The 12,499-nt window shown below is 31.8% G+C and overlaps 1 protein-coding gene across 3 annotated transcripts in view; it reads right to left on the bottom strand.

Moving 5' to 3' along the window:
• Positions 1-12,499, bottom strand: part of CSMD3 (CUB and Sushi multiple domains 3) — a 579,290-nt gene that overhangs the window by 321,359 nt on the left and 245,432 nt on the right. For 2 of the 3 annotated variants that reach the window (XM_030234789.2, XM_050970809.1), the window contains 2 exons: positions 10,340-10,417; positions 5,797-5,884 (listed from right to left, as the gene is read on the bottom strand). In XM_030234789.2, coding sequence (XP_030090649.2) covers positions 5,797-5,884; positions 10,340-10,417 — 166 coding nt within the window. The remainder of the gene's footprint in view (positions 1-5,796; positions 5,885-10,339; positions 10,418-12,499) is intronic. The other variant, XM_050970810.1, reaches the window with a different exon arrangement.

Raw genomic sequence — 12,499 nt, forward strand, 5'->3', positions numbered from 1 at the left:
ATAAAAATTGGCCTGGCAGCTGTTCTTAAAGAGTAGGAATCAATTGATTCATATTCAGCTGGTGGACAGTAATCATCTGAGCATTAGGAAATCATCATAAGGTCTGATGCTGCCTGTTATTTTCATCCTTGGCCTTTATGGGGAGACAGAATTTATGGATCCATATATTTATGGATCAAACTAAAGTAGGAAAAGTAGCTGACACACTGAAGACCAGACCTTCAATCCAGAAGCCTGGCAAAGTCCAGCACTGGGCAAACAGAAACCTCATGAAACTCAGCAAGTAGAGGTAGTGTTCTGCACTATTGAACATGTTCTCATCCGGAATAAAACAAATTGCATACTTATCAATATTAGAAGTGGTGGCAGCAGATCAAGTGAAATTGTTACTCAGCTGGCAAAGCTGTATCTGCAATATTAAGCCAAATGTTTTGTCTGCCACTTCAAGAGAGATATTAGTAAAAACTCAAGAATTTGGAGATTAATCAAAGGCCTAAAACATATGACCTACAACAAAAAGTTAAGGCAGGTAGGCTTAATTATTCTGACAAAGAGAAAGCTAAGGTATTATCTAATAGCAGACCATAACAATTTCAGGAGCCATTACAAAGATAATGAAGCCAAACTTTTCTAAATGTGCCAGATAATATACAAGGGATGATTTTGAAGATTCAGATTTTACTTTGCAAGAAATTTCCTTCAATAAAAGCAGGCAGAGCTGGAACGGCATACACAAACTCTTGTGAAACCTTTAATCCTGGTAGTTTTTAGGATTGTCTAAACAAAGCCAGAGCTGATCTGACTAGTCCTGTATTGGGCAGGAGGATGGACTGGCCTTCTGCAGGACCCTTCCAATCAATATTTCTGTGAAACACACAAGCTGCTTAATTTGTCCTGAATTAATGCAGACTTTTGCATATATATCAAAATGTGCTAAAGCAGTTCATAACTCACAAAAATGAATGCTTGACCTGACTATCTCTAAGTAACTTTATCTGCAAATTCCTGTTTCTGATAGGACAAAAGATGATTGCCATTAGGTTTGCATTTTCCTAAAACCCCCAAACATTGGATATATTTTAATTAGGAAAAATGTATAAACAAATATCAAATAAAGAAGCTAGTATACAAATTTGACAAAATTTTGAGTTCGTATCTGTTTTTAAAATTTCCATCATTTGCCTCAAAGTTGTGATTCCTCTTCAAAAAACAGAAAGTAAAAGCAGTAAAGAGTCCAAAATGAGCTATAGAACCTCTAAAGGATGAGAAAGTTTAAAAATTTGAACTTCATATGAAATTTATACTGAATATTATTTTTCTAATAGTTGGCATTTGTGTAGCAAACTACCTCATTTTAGGTTCTTCTCCTCCATTATCTGATGCATTTTTAAAATTATTGTTGAAAAATAATCAATTATGTAAGAAATCAAAGCCATCTTTATGATGTATTAACCTGTTCAGTTCATGCCTGCAACAGAACAGATTTGAGAGAGGACACTATTTTTAGCCCTAGAAGAAAATGTACAGCCAGAAATAACTAATCATTTCTTAAAGTCCATATCTATCAAATTTCAAATTTAGCAATATCATATATTTTATTCCTAGCATAAAGAAACAATCAGCACATATACTATTTCTTCTGCCTGCAGCAAAAGAAAGTAAAGACGTGCAAGTTTTCAAGATTGTGAATGGTGATTTTTTTTTTAACCTGGCAGCTTTCTACACACTACTGATCCATAATTATTTATTTTTTTTGTGCAAGCTACAGGTAGGTTCTGCTGTTGTCTTTGAGTCACAGTATGAGAGCTGAGCTAAGTCACAGCATCTCTCTCAAGAAAATCCATAGGAACATTTTCACAGATCAGTTTGTACATTGGAAATATTATTGCAAAATGCTAGGATTCCATGATGCAATGTTAGAATATCTAAATCTTCCAAATTTCTGACCATGAAAAATCCTTACTGTGTGCTGAAAAAAACTAAACTGATGACTAAATTTCAGGTTCAGAGTATTTCCTGACACTATGGAGGTCATTGGTAAGTCATCTTAAAAAAAAAGTGTAATCTTTTGTCACAAAGCTTGTACTGTCAGACACTTGTCCTTGACAAAGGATCCACTTAAATGTTAAAAAGTGATAGGTGCACAGATCCCCCATAAACTAGCCTCATCTCTCCTGCTGCAAATCAAGTTTGATTTATTTTTCAGGATGTTTGGCTTCAAGTTTCCAAGTCTAGAAGCTCACCTTGCATATCTGCAGAGAAGGATATGTGATTCAGAGAAGATTTAAGGAAAATCAAGCATGAAACTTCTAGTCAATCTAGTCAATTAATTCTCACCTTCATTCTTCCAAAGAAAATAACTACAAACTAGTTTATTATATAAAATGAAAGAAGATATTATCATTAGTTATGCTGTAAGTCAACCTGTTGGTAAAATAAACTGTCCTTAACATAAACTTCATATTCTTCCTTCTGTCAGTAGAATATATATTTTTAAGATTACATCAGCATTTTTGTCCAACAGTATTTACTGCTTTGTTGTGACACAGGTTTGATCAGAATTTTTTGAATCTTTAAGTCCTAGTGGGACCACATTACAGAGGTAGAGGGATAGAGAGGGGCTCGTTAATTCATGGCATGAAGATAGAACTTTGAGATGGTGATGAAAGAACATGTATGCCTCATAAAAAACCACCTGTTCAAGGATAATTCATTACATGAATATGGATATGTTTATTCCACTAGAACTAAAGAAAGATAGAAACAAGAAGATATGAAAACTTTTTCTCTTGATCTATAACATCTTACATTTTTTACATAGTGGCATTTATTATGAAACTGGGCACATGAGAAAGATTTATTATTAGATTTAAAAAGATTTATTTTAGTGGCTAACAAGTAAAGTCAAATTGCAAATTTCAGCTGAATAATCACTAGTGTGTCTGAAATTTTATGAAACTCCTAGGGATGGGAAGAATTTTTTCTGAAGTAGAATGGTTTTTTTCAGTACAGTAAAAGCTGGCAACTATAACTAAGTCTTCTTGAATTTATTTCAACATGCAAAACCTTTTATGCTCAAATATGCATCTAGCATCAGAAACAATGTCTTTAATACTCCAAAATACAGCTAGGGGGAATTTTAATGTTAGAAAAAATATCAAAAAGGGTAAACACGGAATTACAGGCCCCAAATAATATCATGGAATGCTCCAGTTTGTCTAAGAGCTTGAATTACAGATTTTGTAAATCTGTGTAAGAACCATGTAAGAGGAAATTAATGTGCTGAGAGCAGGTAGGGATTGTAATCAGAACAGAAGTAAAACTTCAATATCGTGTTTCCAAACCTACACTTTCACATCTGAAGAGAGCTAAGGAGATGTGACAAGAGCATGCTCTTCTCTAAAATATATTAAATTGAACAGAAATCAAATTTTGATTGATCTTAGTAGAGATAGAGCTAAACCCTTCTTCAAATTACTGTGTTTTCAATGTGCATCGTAATTGGAATTGTACTTTCTTTTCAGAAAGGAAAAAAGAGGCAGCTTTAAAGTACAGCTATTTCCTTCAATACAGAGAGAGTGACTTCAAGAAGGAAAAGGTGAAAGTGTGCTATTTTTTAATCATCCAGTTATAGGCCAGAATGGAAAAGATTTTCCACGGTACTAAATAATTTTTAACTAAGTGTAAAACAATAATTATTTGTAACATTCTTACTTTGGAAGCCTATGTAGCAATTGAACAACCATTATCATAATAGGAATAATTGAAATCAGGTTAATTTAAACAGGAATTTTGTCAAGTCTGCTGAAAATTTTTACTCTGCTTTTGTTCGCTGTAAAACCTTTATCAATGTATGAAGTTTTCTATTTGAGCTAAATGCACCTGTTTTACTAATATGCACCAGTGCTGTTTTTTACAAGTATAAATCCATAAAGATTATTGGGGGATTTTTTTTCTAAGAGAAAAAAATGTCACCAAGATTAATGAGAAATTAGAGAAAAGAAACACTGGAAAAGATATTGACACTGGTACTTGTATATCTTTTGTATGTTTCAGTAATTTGAATCCCTTCTCCTTTCATTTTCATCAATGCATTTGAAATAGGAAAGCCTGATAAATCATCCCAGTATACAGTTAAAAATGATGCTAACTAAAATCCTAACATTTTGGTCTAAAGAGAAAGATGAGGGCATGATGATCATCATATCTTTTTTGAGGTACTGCCCTCACATAAGTTTAACTAGAATAATCTTTGTAAGTAGGTCTTTTCATGATCACTTGCAGAGATAACACTAGAAAAGAACTGGCAGGTTGTCTGTCAAATGCTGTTGCTCTCAAGCCATATTTTTGAAGTTAAAATACATAATACCATCCAAAGTAATGATTCTAAAAAGTATGGCAGTTAAATACACCTCTTCTTTTTTAAATTTCTCTGAAAATATAAACTATTTTACTTTGAAAGCCAACATTAGAAATTGCATTTTTCTAAAATTGATTATAAAGCTTTCTTGGATGCACATTGAATTTTTGCTTTTCTCAAAACTAGAGAAATAGGGAGACTTATGAAAAATTGAGAAATTGTAATAACTGTTTGCTAGCTAGCACATTTACTTAGGATGTAATTTTCAATCCTGTCTTCTGCTTGATTGCAAGGAGAAAAGACAAAACACACACACAAAAAGGCCCAAGAAGTTATATAAAAAATGAAATATCATGATTTTTAAAAATCTTTGTACATCCAGATTATTCTGAGTTCTCTTCAAATGCTTACAAGTGTGCTGTGTGATATGAACAATACAAAATATATAGAAAACAAACCTGAATGTATCAAAACTAATTATTATTAAAATCATCACCCTTCTTCTTTCTTTTTTCTTTCATCAAGGTGTTTCATGTTTTGTAAACATAATGTGAAATTAGCATATGATGTGAAACAAGAACATAGATTTAATTTTTTTAAACAGTCTGAAGTGTCTTTGTATGTAAAATATAAAATAATATGCATGTTACCCCTTTTAAATAAATGTTCAACAATTGAAAAGGAAAAAAATCAGAAACTAAGAAAGGAGATTAAAATTTATCCAAAACATTCTTAAAAATTCATTATGTGTCTCTGCTCATCAGCCACTGGTGATACTGGCATTAGGAGTCAAGTTAACTGATAAAACAACATAAAATATTTTGAAAGCCTTTTTTATCTTACAAGATAAGGAATTTGAAAGATAGTTGTGAATAGAAGAAAAAATAACAAAAAAGTTGTCTGGATTAAGAGTTCTAGGCCAATGTGAGGACTGCTAGGGAAATACATCTACATGTATAGAATTTCTGGGTTCCAGAAAAATACACTGAAGGGAGCGTTATTTCTCTGTTAGACTGAATGAATATTTCTGTAAGATGTGAAGTTTCTTCTCTGAGTTTTTATTTTTTTCTTGTGCTATATTCAGTTTTACTTTGTCCTTTGCTATACCCTCTATTACAACATGCATGCTCAATATTTATAAATCTCACACTGTATTTACATGAGAAAATAACATAAACTTACCTTCAATCCTATTTTTGTCAGATTTTCAGAGATATGTGATCTCTCCTAGGTATTCTATCTTTTTCTATTCTATCTATTAATGTACTAGGTACATGCTATATTGCATTACATTATTTTATATAGAATTATAGTGCACTTTTTACTAAGAAGGTCACTTTTGAAAAAGTCCTTAGCAACACAAATACATTTTCAACATATTCATTTTCCAAGTTCAGTGTTAGAGAAATGATACAATGGTAGAATTTATATTTTACCTAAAATCTGAGCCTATCCGTTTTCCATTTTCTGGTTCTCCAGGATCTGGACACAAATTGGACGCCTGTTTAATACCTCCCTCATTTACTGGAAAAAAAAAACAAACACAAACAACAACAAAATAAAATAAACAAAAAAGAGATAAAGTAACAAAGTTTTTAGAAAATACAGAGGTAAGCAATTAAAAAATATGAGAGTATATTCTTTTCCTTTTACCCCACAATTTTTTTTATCAGACGTATTAATCAGCTATTCCTTTTGCTTGCAATATTATTGAATCCATATAGAAATGTTATTATTTTTTTTTAGAAACATTAACATGTAAAGGAATGTTCATCAGGTTTAGGGCTGTAAGACTTTATTCTGAACTTACACTAATAAATGTCATCTTCACTAAGAGCTGACCTTTTCTCCTTGAACTGTAATAAAACTTGAATGTGTAAACTCCTGTTGAGAGAATTGTCCTTAATCAGTATTGAAAATGGATATATACCCAAAAGATGGTGATCAAAAGGGAAACTCAAAATGGCAATTTGATTTGCATACATTTATCTTACAATAAACTAAAATGGATCTTCAGAAAGAAACTTCCTGTGCACCATTCTCTATTTTTCCAGAAATTTGTATGTAACAATCCAATCATATCTAAGCATATTCAACCACCTATTCACAAAAGTGGAAAATTAGCAAAGGATGTTAGTCTGCTATTACTTTATAAATTCATAGTTTTACAGAAAAATATTTTAGAAAAAATTGACATGAGGCCAAGCAATTTGTATTAAGCAGAGAAATATTTTAACCTTTATTCATCTTTATTACTGGTGAACTGGACCAATGGATTTGCAGTACTAGAATTTTACTTCCCTTTAAGGAAAAGGTTTGCATATAATTAGGATAACCACACTGCTGTATTAAAAAAAAAAAAAAAAAAAAGTAGATTCTAACTATACTTTTAAGGGCTGTTCACTAGCTTTCAGCTTTTAATGAAGAATCCTTGGGGGTTTCTCTTCCTTGAAATTTGTCTTCTTACACACTCAGAAAGAGAAGAATTGGTTTGGAACCCCTGAGGAAGCCAAAGGCCAAAGGCAAATGTTGTAGAGGCTTAAGCAGAACGCATCTCAACACAACACGCTGCTCAAAAAACCTGTCAAGCTCAGTGCTTGTCAGCTGGAACCACAGTATTTACTCTCCTCTGTCCCAAGACACCTGTAACATGTCAAAGGTGGCTCTAAAAACACTTCAAGGCAATCTCTGGATTTCTATGTTCAGGGGACTTTTGGGCCAGGAGGAGTCTTCCATCCTGGTTTCAGATTTCAGTCTTTTCCTCCTTCAATAGATCAAATAGATGAACATGTGATGAAAGCATACTAGCTACAGAAACCCAAATTCATGCTTGTGTTGAAATATATATATTTCTCTGACAACTACCATTCCATAGACTGCATGGAAAGCAGTCAAAGCCATGTTGTTGGATAAGCATTTGGAATTAATGTTCTCTTTGAAATATCGGGTGCTTCATTATGAGATGTGAGAAACTCAGAATCATCAAAAGTAGTCTGCATATAAATAGAGGACATTCAAACTTTTCTGACATTAAATATATATTAAACTATAGTTTAAAAATTATTCATGATGTCTGATAATAATATTATAGAAATCATAATGGTGAAATTTGGCCATGCATTGTAAAACAATGCACACAGAAGAAATTTTTACTGTAAAAAATAGTGTTTAAACAATATTATCTCTATTTATTATAGTTCATGTTCTAATGTTTCAAATAATTATTCTATTTTTGTACATAATTTTTCCCCATACACAGGTAATAGAGCAAATATACATATAAAAAGGATATTCTGCTGGATTGCAAGACACAAGAGCTATTATACACTTCGATTTCTACCAGAAATGGAAGCGTGAAAATCCTATTGGTTTTTGACACCTTCTGTATAAATTTTCATTCCTAGAAACACCCTATAGGATATAATTTTAAATTATAATATATGGAATTATCAGTACTCATAAACAAAAAATATAAAGGTTTATGTGAAAGTAAATCAATGAAATAATTAAAATTTTAAAAAATGAAGACATATACTGCACTAAAAATACAGAGAAAAATTTTAAAGTAGGTATTGATTTCTAATTTAATCCCAATTCCAAAATACATTTCCACAATATTAAAGCCATTCTGGTTTTTGTAAAGTGCCTAATAAAAAGTAATTAGGATTGTTGTATTATGTTACTTTTACAGACATAATGTCTGACTTTTCAGTCTACAGCCCTATGTAATTCCACATATCTGTCTATATATTTTTGTTTTACACCTCAGATGCTTATGCACAACAACCAATTAAAGGGTTTCCTGTAGTAAATTAAATGCATCTAGTTAATTCCTGATCTGGTCATGAAACTGGTATCACAAAAGTCCACAGTTTGAATGCAGATTGAATTAGATCCATCAATTAATTCATTTGTTAGTGTCAACACTTCCTAACTGAAGCTGATGCATACTTGTTTCAAAGTGTATCATCATATCAAATATCTTCTGGCTTTACTCAGTGCAAATCACCTGAGCATTACTATTGAATGTTATACGACTGATACATTAAAAAAACCCCAAAACTATATAAAATAATGAAAGGACATACAGATGAGAATGCTAGACAAAAATTTCTAAAGACATTGCTAATAAAAGGCATAATGTAAAATAGATATTCCCTTATCCTTATTTTCACTAACAGTTTAATGTTGGTTATTGTTTTTCTTAAAGAACCCTATCTGTCATTGTAATGCAATGACTCTAGACCTAGCTGAGGTCACACTGAGAAAATTATCTTGTCAACAGCCAAATACGTAAACTTCTTAGGAAATACTATTTCTTCAACATTCTCAGCTACCAAAGTGACTAGAGAATCAAATGCTAAACTATAATATAAAACCTTTGTTTTCTATTTATGACAAGGTTATCATCACTAAAGGTACAAATCACCAAGGTTTTAACCTTCACTAATTATTGAGTCATATATGTAATCTATTCTGCATAATCAAGAACAAAAAGATAAAGAAGTTTCCAATTTCATATAGAATATGATAACAAATGAAATTATATAAAGACCTTCAAAAATATGTTGATATATTTCACCACTAATTTCATAGCAATCAGCTTTGGATGCCATGAATATCTGTTACTTCATTATAAATACGGAATTCCTTTTAAAGTTTATATAGTAGAAAAGGTAATGGTTAGTCCATAATAATATCTTTTATCATCCATTTTGTTATTATTGTATTATTATTTATAAATACAGAATCACAGATGGGCCATTAGACAGAGACCTCAGTAATATACTTTATAAACACTACTGTAATTATCTTACTGTTACTTCTTCTGCATAATCAGTCTGTTTTCCATTGACCCAATAGGTATAAAAAAGAATATTTGTTTTTAAATATCTCAATACAAAGTTTTCAAGTAAACCAGAAATGTCTTACAGAACTATTTAGGTGATGCAGTTTACAGAGAAGTTGAATATGGCAATACATGACATGACAAAAATTGAACAGAAGTGCATTTTGCTTTATTTTTCTGACTTGGTGAATGCTAAAGGGTTGTGGTACTTGGAGATATCTTTGTCTAAAAAATAGTACCTTGACAGTTTAAAATCTAACACTGAAAATAAAAACATATGCTAGCGCTGCTAAGTTCTGGAAACTGAATCCATCACTGATACTTTAAACAACTAATTAATTCAAACATGTCCAGCCTAGGGAGCTTCAAAAGCAAATCCTTTCAGTCCTGTGAAGAGCAATGAAATGTAGTATAATCCAACATATGCTAAACATTTAGTTCATTTTATTTACTTTTAAATATTTAAAATGTGGTTCTATTCCAAAAAGGCCTCTATAAATATGGCACATTTTTTTCAAAAGTACCCTTTCAATACATTTAGAGACACACCTGTTTAATTTGTGCTAGAAAGTTGCCTGACTCCTCATGATTTAATCAAGACTTGGTCCACTGAGATGTCAAGCACTTTGAGTTTCTAATTTCTGTAACTAAAATTACAGAAGGCACCAAGCGACTCCAGAATTCTTAAAGCTACAAGAAGTTAATCAGTTAAAATGTCAAACTTAATGACCTTATATGTGCAAACTTACTGACCTTATATGTGGTTGTGCACTTGTAAATGAGGATATGCTGTAGTTTGCACAGCATCTGATGCTACTTCTAATGTTCAATTTAAAAAGCTGTTCTCTTTACTCAGAGATAAATTTACAGCTGACACATAAAAGGCTGAATGTTTGTTTCCTTTCAAATACTGTAAATTTACTGCAAAATTATTGACAAAATAAGATGTCTTTATACAATGCCAGATTTATATAAAGGCTGTCTTTGGTGTAGAACCATACTTAAAAATCCGCCATGCAGACTGGAGAAACCAGTTCTATTATCAGAATACGTAAATAATTACACACAAACAGCACACCACAAACTTCACTCTTGCACTAGAAAAAAGTAACAAAAAGGAGTAAACTCACAGATAGAAAACTTGTTGCTGTTGTCTTTCCCTGGAAACAATTTAAATCCTCTAGATTTAAAATCTATGGCCTTTTTCACTAGTTAAAAAAAACAAAAACAAAAACATGTATCAGGCAATACAATCTAAAATATTTCATTGGACAAATTTTATCATGGAAGTCTATACAAATTAGAGTACTGGCTACCTCACAAGTTCAGATTTTGCACCTTTGGTGTGAAACAATTTGCCAAAAAAAAAAAAATTGGACCAGTTTGTATACCTGACAAAGAAAAGAAATGGTATTCGCAACTTAATTTTTCTCCTGCATAAATAATAAAAAAAAAAAAAAAACCAAAACGGCTCGAAGTGTTTATTTCCATAAATCACTTAATTGTGTAAAACATTGTCACACATTTATGGAACTTGGAAAATGAAAAGAATTATAAATATGTTTGCTCAAGAATTAGCTGTTTCTTCTGTGGTGAGAAAAAAAAAAAAGAAAAAGGAAGAGAAAAGGTATTTGAATGTAGAAAATAAAATACAGTCTAGTATTCTGCGGTTGGTTCTGCAGCTGGTCTTCTTTGTAGCTTTAAAATTGTTATTTGCAAAATGTGATGTGGAAGGTAGCTGTCTCCCACCTCTCTATTAAGCCCAGAGATCATCTCTTTCTGTAAAAATCCTTCTTGTGGGCTGGCTTTATGATATAAACAATTAATCCAGGCAAACCTTGTGGCCTCAACATATCTTTGAAAGAAAACAACTAATAAAAAAGAGAATAAACCCAAAACTTAACGTGTATAAAAGATGTAAGCAAGAATAAGCAAATACTCTACAAGAAACTTTCCTTTTCAGTCATTAAACTAAGTGCCTCATCTCTAATAGTCTTGGCTTGTAAGCAGTGAAATCTGAAAGCATACTGAACACTGAAAGCATACATTAAAATGGACCTGCTTAAAAGTTTTAAATTTTAGGTTGACTTTATGTACAATATACTTATGTGGCTTTATAGCCACTATAGCCACCACATATCTTTTAAAAACTATATAGAAGATGTTTTGTCTTGCTATAAGCAAATTCTGCTGATGAAGACAGCATAAATTAAGGAGCTGCATCTAGGAGAGCTTAACCTAAGTAGATAGACTTTAGGTACCTCATCAAATAATTTTTCATACTCATTACTTCTTACAGAAAATCAATGGATAGTCAAGGAACCTTTACATTAGGTATAAATACCACAGTAGCAAAATATTATTGATCTATTTTTATGAATAAAAGTATCATTACTAAGCAGAAAAGAAGAACAAGATTCAGAAGATAGAGCATTCTACTAGGAAAGACAATTTATAGGATATCTAGGAAAGACAATTTATAGGATGTGTTAATAAATATTTTTATACCTTTGATTAAAGAGACCAAATTTTCTTATAAATAGAGAAACACTATTATCTCAAAAGGCAAAATGTAAATTTACTTGTGTGTTATTATAATGTAACATATAAACATTGATACTGGTTCTGGGAAATACATTATTTGCAGAAGTAAAACATATATGTTAACACAAAGTACTAGATTTGGGGATTTTTTTATTCTTAATAGGAGAGGGCCCTCCCCTCTCCAAACTGAAGTCCATAAGTAATTCTGTCCTCAGGGGAAACCACAGACCCAAGAACTCCACCTTCATACAGCAGAGCAATACTGGAATAACAGCAGTGCTCTCTTGTCATGGTCTGAGCTTCCTAAAATGTTATTTCTATGTAAACAGGAATGTTGGACTATAGCTCTAACCCTCTCTTGGCTTTCTGTGAGGATCAGTCTAAAATAACTCCTCATGAATCAGAAGATAGGCTTCATTATTCTTCCAGCACCTAAGCAAGATGGGAGTGGTCTTGAATATATGACCGCAGAGGCTGGACTGAATTTAATTGTTCTCATCAGAGATATGTTTGTCATTTATTTTCAGAAGTCATCAAAACAACACACTAACAAAGGAATACTGTCCTGCATTTCTTTTTTTTTTTTTTTTTTTTTGTTTCTACTCATTCTGAAACAGGTAGCTGGCATATCCCTAGTTTATGTACACAAAAGAGTTCACAAGATCTAAGTGGAACCGCAAATAGTTAAAAGAGTGTCTTGGTGACCACAGTGAAATCAAAGATTTTTATAATAATTTGCATCACTT

This window comes from Serinus canaria, chromosome 2 (assembly GCF_022539315.1).
Source record: "Serinus canaria isolate serCan28SL12 chromosome 2, serCan2020, whole genome shotgun sequence".
NCBI classification, from domain to species: domain Eukaryota; kingdom Metazoa; phylum Chordata; class Aves; order Passeriformes; family Fringillidae; genus Serinus; species Serinus canaria.